Source organism: Lacerta agilis, chromosome 3 (genome assembly GCF_009819535.1).
Source record: "Lacerta agilis isolate rLacAgi1 chromosome 3, rLacAgi1.pri, whole genome shotgun sequence".
Lineage (NCBI taxonomy): Eukaryota > Metazoa > Chordata > Lepidosauria > Squamata > Lacertidae > Lacerta > Lacerta agilis.
The window spans coordinates 26,600,865-26,613,386 of record NC_046314.1 but is presented as its reverse complement, the minus strand read 5'-3'; the positions used below and the strand labels follow the sequence as shown (position 1 = coordinate 26,613,386).

Sequence of the window (12,522 nt, the reverse complement as noted above, 5' to 3'; positions counted from 1 at the left end):
CCTGCACTGCAGGGGGTTGGACTAGATGACCGTCGTGGTCATAGCTGTCAACTTTCCCTTTTTTTGCGGGAAATTTTATTATTCCAGCGCCGTTTCCCAATGCAAGAAAAAGGAAGGTTGACAGCTATGTGGTCCCATCCAACTCTACAATTCTGTGATTCTAAGATGCTAGACCAGATGGGGCCTTTGGTCTGATCCAACAAGGCCCTTCTTACATTCTTATGTAACCTGTCTGCCCAGCAAATACCAGTCCTTGCTTACGACACGTTTTCAGTTAAATGACCTTCTTAACATCCTTAAAGGTGTATACAGAAAAAGCCAAACAGGTTTTTTTTAATTTAAAACTTGCTACCTTAAGCAGATTATTATTATTATTATTATTATTATTATTATTATTATTATTATTTACACCCCGCCCATCTGGCTGGGGAAACCCAGCCACTCTGGATGGCTTCCAACAAAAGATTAAAAATACATTAAAACACCAGTCATTAAAAACTTCCCTAAACAGGGCTGCCTTCAGATGTCTTCTAAACGTCAAATACAAATTCTATAGTGCAAAAGGCATATAGATGGCAATACCTGACTTTTTGTCTTAAGCCTATTCTGTGAACTGCCCCGAGATCTTGTGATGGAAGGGGAGGTTTATAAATTTAATTAATGAATAAAATAAAATAAAATAACAAACAAACCTTCTAGGTAGTATAAATGATCTATTTATCTGCAGGATTGTTCATGGAATATTTAATTGTGGAAAAGCACTGTGGTTTAGCATAATACATCCGGGAAAGAATATAAGATTTTATTTTGTTTCCTCAACTGATTCAAAGATTACATGGCAAAAAAAAATAATTAAAAATACATCCCATCCCAACACCAGTCCAGAAAGTTCGAATTAACAGCTTTCATTCTAGCTGAGATGGGGAAAGGCCACAGGTCAGTAGCAGAGAATCTGCTTTGCATGCAAAAGGTCCCAAGGTTCAATCGCCAAATAGGGCTGGGAGAGATCCTGCCCCAAACCCCGGAAAGCCACTGCCAGTCTGGATAGAAAATATGGCCAAATGGTCTGACTCAGTATTAAGCAGCTCCCTGGGTCTCTTAGATCCAATCACTTACTTTAAAAACAACAAGAACTCTACACTTAAAAGGATTCCTCTTACAAACATGATGCCACAATAGCAGATTATTTTTCAGAGCATGTCACTTACGCTTTCCTCATCTATCAGCCCAGAACAAGAGCTCATTATTTTTAACAACATAGTAAAACATTTGGTTGTTTTCATAACCCATCACCAGGCACGGTAACAAATGAGTGGGCGAGTATTTAATTCTCATAGCAATTTGGCCAAGTCGTTGCTTTTACAAAAAGTTAAGTGATCTCAATGAACATGCTCAGTAAAGGAATCTGGCTGATACTGCAACTATAAATACAGAGGCAGCCTAATTTGGCTTTTTCTTTTCTATTAGCAACAGGCTGTGTGCGTAGAGTACTATAAACAAATACTTACTGTACCATGGGAAATTGTAAGGAAACCATTTTTAACCGTGCACTTCCTCTTCTGCCACACTTTTCTGATTCTGTTTATTTTTTTAAATAAAGAGAGAGACAAGGAGGTCTAAATTTTGGTATAACTCGTATTGTTGCAAAAGACTACCAAGCTCTTTTTTCTAACTTTTCTTTCAAAGCTACATAAAGGTAAAGGGACCCCTGACCATTAGGTCCATCGCAGACAACTCTGGGGTTGCGGCGCTCATCTTGCTTTACTGGCCGAGGGAGCCAGCATACAGCTTCCGGGTCATGTAGCCAGCATGACTAAGCCGCTTCCGGCGAACCAGAGCAGCGCATGGAAATGCTGTTTACCTTCCCGCTGGAGCAGTACCTATTTATCTACTTGCACTTTGACGTGCTTTCGAACTGCTAGGTTGGCAGGAGCAGGGACCGAGCAACAGGAGCTCACTCCATCGCGGGGATTCAAACCGCCAACCTTCTTATCAGCAAGCCCTGGGCTCTGTGGTTTAGACCACAGCGCCACCCGCGTCCCTCAAAGCTCATCACTTAAAAAAAGAAAGAAAAGAAAAAGCATACACACCCATCGCTCTTCTTATAGAGGCTGCCATCTCTTTCAGTGCCGTGTTCCTTATTTCCCTGAGGTTGATGTAAACTATAAGTCGTACTCTGACGGAGCTGAGAATCCTAAAGGCAAAGAAATAATAATAGATTGGTTAAAAAAAAAACCCACTGTGCTTTGTGTCAATCCCAACTCGAAACTCCATCACATTCCTATTATTCATAGCCCAACCAGCTCGGATGATGAGAAAAGATCCATAAGCAACTTTCACTTTTTCTTTTTTTCTTTTTTACTCTGCAGCAAAATGGGCGATTTAAAATCCAGGCATCGCCACCATCAAAAATACCTGGTTGTCCAGGCCCTCACTGGTGGACACAGTACACAAGACTCGCAGCTCAAGTTTTTGGCAAAGGCTTTAATGCACAGGTCAGTACGATACACAAGTCAGGTTACAAAGCATTCACAATTTGTTTTCAACTGCAAGGACGATGCTGGGGCAATGCTGTGGATCTGGCAGTCCCATCATGACTACCCTGCAAAAGCTAACTTATTTAAATACCCCTCTAGACTTCTCAATAGCACATACAATCAGTAGTGACCCAAACGTTGCCCTACTTGTCTTTACAATCTCATCTGGATAGCAGATTCCAGACATAACTGCAGAATGCTGCAACAGTTAATTTAGCTCAATACAACATCTCAGTGCACTAAAGCACAATCGTTTAGCAATTTGATTAAGCAGAAATTCATAGGTTTTTATGTTGCAATCTCGCTGCATACGCTTTGCAAAAACTGGCTCCCAATAATTCAGTTATGAATTTGATGTGAATGTATGTTCCAGCTTTTGCTTACAAGGGAAAAGAATGGACTCTCAACGAGTAAGGTAAAGGTAAAGGGACCCCTGACCGTTAAGTCCAGTCACAGACGACTCTGGGGTTGCAGCACTCATCTCACTTTACTGGCTGAGGGAGCCAGCATTTATCCGCAGACAGCTTCCAGGTCATGTGGCCAGCATGACTAAGCCACTTCTGGGGAACCAGAGCAGCGCACGGAAATGCCGTTTGCCTTCCCACCGGAGCAGTACTTATTGATCTACTTGCACTCAAGTACCTTATTTATCTCAACGAGTAATTAAGTATAAATCTGAATATTTAAAACAATGAATACTCAACAGGGACAACATAAATTTCAATTAATCTATGTGCAAACAGATCTCTCACACATCCTTCACAACACGAAATACAAGAGAGCCCAAGGGACTCACAGACGGACAAAAGCCAAGCAACTGGATTTCAGCAAAGGAAATAATTTTCAAACTAGTCTGACCTGCAACAAAACATTGCAGTGTGAAGTGCTCCAGTTAAGGATTTGGGACACTGCATTCCATTCCCCGCTCCTCCTGTTTTGTTTTGTTTTTCAAATTTCCACCCAACAGTCATTCAGCATTCCACTGAGCATGCTCAGTTTCCATTAGGCTGTTTTTGCCACAAGGATTTTCGTCGAAAGATTTTATTCTATTTTATTTTATTCCAAACTTTGGTGTTCCCCCCAGGCCTGCTAATACTTTCCTCTTTTGAGTGCTTGATGCCATTTTGGCAATAGAAGGACCAGCACTCAAAGAATTAAGATCGGTATCAGCGTATGTGCTTTGCCTTGATTTAATTTATCCACCTTTAAATAGCTAAAATATGTTCACAAAATTTGCAAAATATGAAACAATTAGGCCAACAGATTATGTTTCAGAAAAGAAGACCAGTTACTTGAAATGCACATGACAATCATGCAATGTACCATTTACAAAAACATTCAAAGGACTTACTCTCCTAGACTTCGGTCACAAAAGGCAAATGCATTTTAGGAAGAAAAAAAGATCAGTTGCAGTGCAAAAAAACAAAACAGTATTGGATAGTACACCAGAGGGATTCTGACTTGGTTTAAGACACATTAAGGCCCTAATAGCACAGATCTGAAGGCATCTTTTTGTGCATGTACCCAAAATTAGGTATCCAAATTATCTATAAACAAAAAATAATTTTCTATTCATTTTAGGGGTAGCGACTTTCCATGACATTGCTTCAAACATACCATTGGAGTACCCTGAGGATGTGCAGCCAAGTGCATTTGAAATCCACTCAGCATACGCTTTTAAATCTAGCAGCATCATATACGACAAAAATCTAATTAGACATATAGTTTTATAAGCTCTACTCCATGCTTCTTAGGTGGTTCAACCTAATCAGAAATGGAAACTGTCCCCCTAGGGACATCCTAGACAACATTCAACTAAGTTTTATTTAGTGTAGATCCCTCTGAAATTAATGGACCTAACTTAATCAAGTCCATTAATTTCAATCGGGCTACTCTGGATAACACTTAGCTGAATACCACCCTTTGTCTCAACCAAAACTCCTGCTCAGGATTGAAAACCATAAGCAAAAAAAACAACAACAACCCAATATGGCCATATACATACAGCTGCGTAAACAGCTACAGATTTCTTTGAAGCTCCACTGCTGAAGAGGCCAAATGTTCTTCATTCCAGTTGAGTAATCTTGCCTCTTTGGCAGGCTATGCCCAGAAGTCAACCCAATCACTGGTGTGACTTACAAGCAGCCACCCTAAACACTTTCAAAGAGGGAGACAGGCCAACTAAATTGGGAGAACTAGTGCCAAAAGCCTAAGGAAGCACTGGACTGGAGCCCCGTTGACTTGAACTTAATGGTTATGAAGGTGCTGAACCAGAGACCTCTGGGCCACAACCCCCAGCCTCTAGCCACCAAGGGTTTCATGCTCCCCAGGGCTCAAATGCAGGAAACAGGAAATAGCAGAGAGTCCCTGGAATGTTAAACTCAAGGCCGGAGAATTGCTGCTTTAAAGCTCTCCAACCCACAGGAACGTGATGGAGCCCAGGAGAGGAAATTCAAGCCCATGGGCTCACAATCTTTCCTGAATAATGGGAGGCTCTAAGGCGGCACGTGGACTGCATTGCTAAGTGCACCCAAGGAGAAGGAAACCCATGATGACTAAGGGGTTGGCTGCATCTAGAGATGTTGCTCAGTGGTTATGTTCATTCTGGTTATACACATGTGGGAGCTGAAGGCCCTTAATTTGAGTAAGGAATGATCCTCTGCCTTAGCAACGGAATCTTCTCGTTCTCCACTGCCCTTTTTTCATTAGTCAACAATTTTACGCACAGCTGCCGGGTCTCCTCCGCAAATGGACTTGAATGTCAAGACAGAATTCAATCCATCATATGTAACATTCTAACAAAGCTCCACAGGTTACAGCTTTGGGGAGGGGGTGGTATCTCATAATAAACAAACTGCTCTCTCAATAGAGGCAAATGTGGGTGAAAGAGGTATTTCAATTTTCAAGGTGTTATGTGCATATATGCATAATCTTACTGATGATGTAATTTCATTTAAAACAAGAAGGAGGCTCTGCACAGACACAGAACTCTTAGGAGGAACCGCATAGAGACCATGAAGAAGTGTGCTTTTTGTCTGAAAATTCACATAGTTTATTCAAGTGTGATACAGGACCCACCACATAGTATAGGGATGGAGAAGCTGCAGCCCTCCAGATGTTGGACTACAACTCCCAACATTCCTGAGCATTGGCGATGCTGGCTGGGACTGATGCAAGTTGGGGGTCTAACAACAGATGAAGAGTCACAAGTTCCCTCATCCCTGTATAGCACTGGTCTTTGAACAAACTGCATAGATTTGACATGTTCAGGCAAAATCTGTTTTTCACTTTTATTCCTCTCTGGGAACTATTCCAAAAGCCATCACATAGACAAAAAACATGAACTCTCCCAGATTATTATTATTTTCTTTCTTTTTTAATAAAAAAAGTCTACATTTCCTGATTCTGTACCATAACACCCGAGTACAAGGCAAGCAATTAAGCCTTTGTGCAAGAAATGGGGGTGGGGGGGGAGAGAGAAGCTTTGCAGAAATCTTAACAAGATCACCTTGAACCCAAAACAAATTCATACAACCACTAAAACTATAAATGTTCCCATTAAATTAGTAAAAAAAAAAGTGTGTTAAATCACCTTACATGCTCACCTCTTTCTGCTCAACCTGAAGTGCGGTTTTTAAAATATCCCTAAGTTGAATTAATTGCTTTCTTTCTTCATCCTGCACTTGCTTAATCTGCAGCGAAGACACAACAAAAGCTTGAAATAAACTGGGAGGGCTTCTACTTGTCAGTACAAACCTTGATGCAGAGGTATTGCTCCTGTTCCCTTAAGCAGCACGTCCACTGACACTTGGGAGAGGGGAATGCCAGTAAAGCCCTGCTCTTCCCCTTCACATGTTCAGGCACCATCACACAGATGCTTCTGGTTCCACTGGGCAATCTCCTCCCCGCCCCCCACGACAGCCATACAATAAGACCAAAATGCCCTGCAAGACAGAACTAGGAGAGGGAGGGGCTGGCTGGCTGGCTAAAATACCATCACACTGGATTAGGTGAGAACAGCCCTTTCTACTCAAGGTTTGCTAAAACTTGTCCATCTGCAAGATAGCCATTTTGAGCTCATAATTTAAAAGTTGTGTTTCAACCTGTTCTCTCTCTTTCATTCTATTCTCCCCTCTCTCCTGAATACCATCCCTTTATGGGTCCAACTCTTTCCCTGCTGAAATTTTTAAAAGTTGTGAAGGTGTGTGCTGCTTTTTGTGGCTTTATTTTGTTTTTTAGATGGATTTATTATTATTAATAATAACTTTATGAGACTCTCTGGAGTCTCCAGTTGGAAAGCAAACTATGCAAATGTAGTAAGTAATATGAGGGAGATATGGTTACTTACTGTGTGAAGATCTGTGGAGAGCTTCTCTATCGATGGTTTTAAACTTTCAACTGCTTTCAGGCCATCCTGAAAGAAGCTTTGGAAAAAAATAAAAAGGAGTAAAAATAATAATAATTTAAGATGCCTGAAATTTCCTGAACGGAAAAGAAAAAGCATCGATCAGTGTGTGTGTGTGTGTGTGTGTGTGTACGCAACCCACTAATTAAATGTGAAAATCTGTAAAGAAACTTGATCACAAAACACATTTCCTTTAGGCACCTCTGCAATATGGAATCTACACCTTTTTTGTGAAACAAATGGAACAGGCAAGATTCAGTAGTCTTTGGGAAGAGGACAGTTGACCTATATCTCTTGGGCTCCTGTGGGATTTTTGTCTTAGAGATTTTCATGACAAGAGCAGAATTCAAATGGAAAAAATGCTATTTGATGTTTTGAGAAAGGGGGCTGGTTAAAATATCCCCGTCGCGATATTTGTTGCAACAATATTCCACCATCACTATTTTACCAACTAACCCAAACTTAATGAAAAGCAAGAAGACTGAAATGGTACAAAGGGGTTTCTATGGATTCATTAACATGTAAGTCAGTATATGACCCAAGTCCGTTTTTGTACCTCTATGTGAGATGTGAGAACAGTGCCAATAGTTCACGCCATGTGCACTGAATCTGGCAGATAACTAAGGATGCAATCCTAACCCCTTTCCCCCTTCCTGGTGTGACTCTGCGGAGTGGCACTGCCACTACCACATCTGTTCTCGGCAGCTATGGCGGAAATGTGGGGGGAGAGGCAATAGTGTCTGATCCCTCCACCAGCTCCAGGTGGCCCATGATCCAGGGTTAGCTCAGTCCCATTTTGCTCTGTTTCAGGTCTTTCCATGAGCCTCTACTGATGGGGATACTGCCAGCTGGCCTCCTTCCCACCTGCCCATTTGGTGGCCAGCAGGAGGCTGATTCAGCTGGCAAAGCTGAGCAGAGGGGCACCTCCATACAGTTCAACTCACCCTCCCCCCAAAATCACCACCCCCCAGCATAAAGGAGATTTGGATTGCTCTGTCTGGCATCAAAGTAAGTCATGTTTAGATTAGACTTGGCAGTTGCTTGTGCTTTCAAGAACTTCCATAGATATGCAGAAAAAGAAAGGCCTTTCGTACCCATTTTTATGTTAGGGTCATTTCTGAATGACAGTGAAGAAACATGGAGCACGTTATTCATTTCAGAGCAGCATGTGCATAAGGGAGCCCCTTATGGATCTCTTGACTGGGAGGGTTATATTTATTGCTACTGGTAGACACAAAGGCTTTGCCTTTGAAATATTGACATTTGTAGTCCACAGACATCTATGCAGGTGCACGATTTGGGAGTTTTATACAGAACCAAAGCTCTATCGTTCTCCCTGTTTCTGCATTACCTTAGCTAAGGAAGTTCTGGAGAAGAAACATTCCGTTCCAAGCTCAAGTCACCTTACTAATCGTTCAACAACACACTGAGCTAGCATTCCTTTCTCTTTTTGAAGGCAGTAACACCAATGTTGCGTTTAAATAATGCCTGGTTTTTTAATCAGTTGTTGCATGATTGTCCATTACAAGACTTAGACCAAACAAAATAAAAAATTATTTCCAGTAGCACCTTAGAGACCAACTAAGTTTGTTCTTGGTATGAGCTTTCGTGTGCATGCACACTTCTTCAGATACCTTAGACCTTTTGCTTTGGTATAAAAACGTCTGGAACATCTCGACGGGGTGGATCACATTTCATCTTCAAGCTCTGCATGGCAGTGCTAAGCCTGAAACTTTCCATATTGTGTGGTGGAACGTTATTTTGCCTATTAATACCAGGCACTTAACAACCATCAGCGGCCTCTTTTTGAAATGCTTGATAACCTCCTATACTATGCATTTTATGGTTGTCCCTTTCCCATTTTTTGATCTTTATCCCGTATGCCATTTCATTTCTTTTGCTGGGCTTTTGGTTTTATTGCGTCTGTATATTTGCCCCAAAAAAATGCTTCAAAAAATGATTCCACTCTAAAAAGACAATACTGTACAGCAAGGAACAAACCACAGAACGTGTATTTCGATAAAGGGGCATGGCTCAGAGGGACTGCAGCTGCTCTGCAAGCAGAAGGTTCCAGGTTCTAGGGAAACCCAGCTGGATGGGCGGGGTATAAATAATAAATTATTATCATTATTATTACAATCTCCAGCAACTCCTGGCAGGGGTGGAGAGACCCCTGTCTGAAACCCCAGACAGCCACTGAACATCAATGTGTAGACAATACTGAGAGATAGATAGATCAATGCTCTGACCCAGAATAAGGCAACTTCCTACATAAAGTGTATCGGTGATGTGACTGACTGTTAAGTACTCTACTGCCACTTTTAAAACATCCACCCTTTGGGAAGCGGGTGCTAAAAAACTGAGTGAAAAGCCCGGGCTCTTGGCCAACTGTTCCCAATGGTGTGCTTTTCCCACCCCTGTGAAACAGAACTCCTGTCAGTCGCTAGACACATTCTGCAAAATACGAGAGGTGGTATAGCTGACACGCCTCATTCCTTTTCGCAGATTACTAATCATGCCAAATGGCCATGTGGAAATTACGAATGAAAGACAACTGCGTGGCTTTGTATTATCTGAGCCTAACGCCTCATTTCATTTGAAATAATACACCCGGCTGACAATAATTGACCTTTTGACGGAGGAACAGTAGTGAAATATATGTACAGCTGAGCTTGACAGATTTGTACATGTCATCTCCCAAAAAACATTAGTGCTACTATTCTGTCAGAGAAAGTAGGAAGGACAATGTTTTCAGACAGCATACAGTTGCCAAAAGATAAGAGAACGTACTTGCACTGTGCGTGGAAATACTTGATCAGGTTTTGAAGCAAGTCAACTCCTTTTTTAATCTTGATCTCATTGACTTTCAGCAGATACTGTTAAAACAAACAAACCAACAAACAAATAATAAAGCACACAAAAAGAATAATAATTACTGTTTCAGAATGAGGGTCATAGAGCTAGTGACAATTAAACCATTTTAATTCTGAACAATTGAAAGAAAAGAAACAGCATTTTGGGGTGGGGTGGGAGGAATCCACCACTGCTGGAGCAAATGCTCGAAAGGTTTTCTTCAGCTATCTAATGTAAGCAAGTGGAACGACAGGCCACGGGTCCAAGGAACTAGTTCTGCACACCCAAAGCTTTATTATAAAGCAGCTCCCTCTGCCACACGGCAAATTACTTTTTGTCTTTTGTGAACTACTTTGCGAGGTCCCCCTGAAAAGCGGTATATAATAAATAACTTAAATAAAACAAACTACTTTTGAAAGCAAGGAGCATTTCTAAACAACCTGTGGCACAACACCGAGGCTTTCTCAGATGATTGTATCCATAATTCTCTGGAGTACTGGGGACATTTTCAAAATATGAATAAGACTTGGTATTTAATTTAAGACATGGGTCAGCAACCTTTTCCAGCCGTGGGCCAGTCCACCGTCCCTCAGACCATGTATTTTTTTTGGGGGGGGGGGGGGATGAACGGATTCCTATGCCCCGCAAATAACCCAGAGATGCATTTTAAATAAAAGCACACATTCTATTCGTGTAAAAACAAATGGCAGGCCCCACAAATAACCCAGAGATGCATTTTGAATAAAAGGACACATTCTACTCATGTAAAAACACGCTGATTCCCAGACCATCCGCGGGCCAGACTGGGAAGGCGATTGGGCCGCATCCGGCCCCCGGGCCTTAGCTTGCCTATCCCTGATTTAAGATGACATGAAGGCTAACCAAGTCTTCAACTTTACTTGTAGTTTGGCCCTAACATCTAAAGCATACTTGCTTGGAAATTAGCTTAGTTGAAACGTATGAGAGTCACATCGAACAGAGTGGATTTACGATTGCACTGTTGACCAATGTATCTCACCCACTATGAATGTGGGCACCTGGTAAAAGGTAAAGGTAAAGGAACTCTGTGGGCACCTGACAGACACCCAGCTCATATAAGCAAGGGACTGCGTTGGTGCTGCTATTCCCTCTTCCTTTAAATAGCAAAAGATTGATTCTGGATCCTAAAACCCAAATTAATTTACTAAATGTAAGGTCTCCAGCATGGCAGATTCAAGTTTAATTTACTGGGCAAACAAATCTTCTTTAGTAGCTCCTCACAAATTAAGACCAAGTATATTGATCCTAAGCATCTAGCACTAATCAGCTTTGTTCATGTGAACACAGTATCAACTACTCTTCATTTTGGAAGCCCTACTGAAAAATACAGTCAAACCTAGGATCCCGAACACCTCCGTTTCGGAACGTTTCGGCTCCCGAATGCTGAAAACCCGGAAGTAAATGCTCTGGTTTTTGAACATTTTTTGGAAGCTGAACATCCGACACAGCTTCCGCTGAGTGCAGGAAGCTACTGCAACCAATTGGAAGCCGTACCTCAGCTGTCAAACATTTTGAAGCCAAACGGGCTTCCCGGACAGATTACATTCAACAACCAAGGTTTGACCGTACCACAGAAACTATGTATACCTTGCAATAAGCTTTTATGCACACAACCAAGAGCTTTTTCTTACTCTTCTACATTACAATACCACACCATGAGCTGCTATTATTTCTGGTGGATATTTTAGGACTGAAAAGTTATTCGTACTTTTATATGGTGGCCAGAGGAGGTACCAGTGGTACCAAGTACCAGAGGAGGAAAACCAGAACAAACCCAAATCCACACATTAAAATTGTCTCTCTGTGTCACAGAGCTCCAAACACATCTTTTCATATTATTTATGGTGTCTAAAATTCCCCAACTTTCTGCCTTATTTTTTCCCATGCGAGTGTTTTCTGCTTCTAAACTCCCATTAGTGTCACCCACTTGGTCAAAGTCTTTTAAGTAGAAGAAACTTAACACTGTCAAATCTGAAGATATTCTGCTACACCAGTTCGATTCAGACAATCCTCAGATCATGGTCTGGAGGGACAGACATAGGCTAAGAGCTCAGTGTTCTAGCTCTACCTTTCATCAGTGCCTATTAGCCACAATGGCTATGTTGCACTGCTGGAGGCACTATGCCTCTGAATACCACTTGCTGGGAATCACTGATGGGGAGAATGTAGACGCACTCAGCTGCTTTCTGTGAGCTTCCCCATGGGCATCTAGTTGGCAATTATGAGGCCAGGATGCTGAACTAGATGGGTCATTGGCCTGATCCAGCAGGGCTCTTCTTATGTTTATTTTCTGCCCTCCATTTCTGTTTATTCTACCTATATAGTTTGCTGCAACAACAAAATAGGTAAACTGTGTAGCCCCCAAACTACAAGTTACAAGCCAACTTCAATCCATTATTGCAAACAATAGTTTGCAGGTTATTGTCAACCGTAGTTTGCAAACTATGATCAGAGCTGCCCAGAAATGGAGGAGGGAATTGGTACGTGAGAAGTGAGGGAAGGGGAACTCAAAGGTAGTACATTCCAGTCCTACTAACTGTGGAGTCAGGGACAATCCACACAGGGCTACTGGCACACAAAACCAAAGAGCAACCAAGTTTGAAACTGAACCGTTACAGAACAATCCCTAGGCAGCAAATTCATTGCAGCCCTTCAGGGCATGAGCAGCTCTTTCCCAACAGCTGTTAA

General features: G+C 41.8%; 1 protein-coding gene across 6 annotated transcripts in view; it reads right to left on the bottom strand.

Annotated features, from left to right (window-relative positions):
- The window catches only part of ASAP2 (ArfGAP with SH3 domain, ankyrin repeat and PH domain 2), a 92,533-nt gene that overhangs the window by 34,505 nt on the left and 45,506 nt on the right, over nt 1-12,522 (bottom strand). For 5 of the 6 annotated variants that reach the window (XM_033143075.1, XM_033143076.1, XM_033143071.1 and 2 more), the window contains exons 7-11: nt 9,733-9,818; nt 6,886-6,961; nt 6,143-6,229; nt 2,091-2,194; nt 1,509-1,578 (exon numbers count right to left, since the gene is read on the bottom strand). In XM_033143075.1, the coding sequence (XP_032998966.1) occupies nt 1,509-1,578; nt 2,091-2,194; nt 6,143-6,229; nt 6,886-6,961; nt 9,733-9,818 (423 nt within the window). The remainder of the gene's footprint in view (nt 1-1,508; nt 1,579-2,090; nt 2,195-6,142; nt 6,230-6,885; nt 6,962-9,732; nt 9,819-12,522) is intronic. The other variant, XM_033143073.1, reaches the window with a different exon arrangement.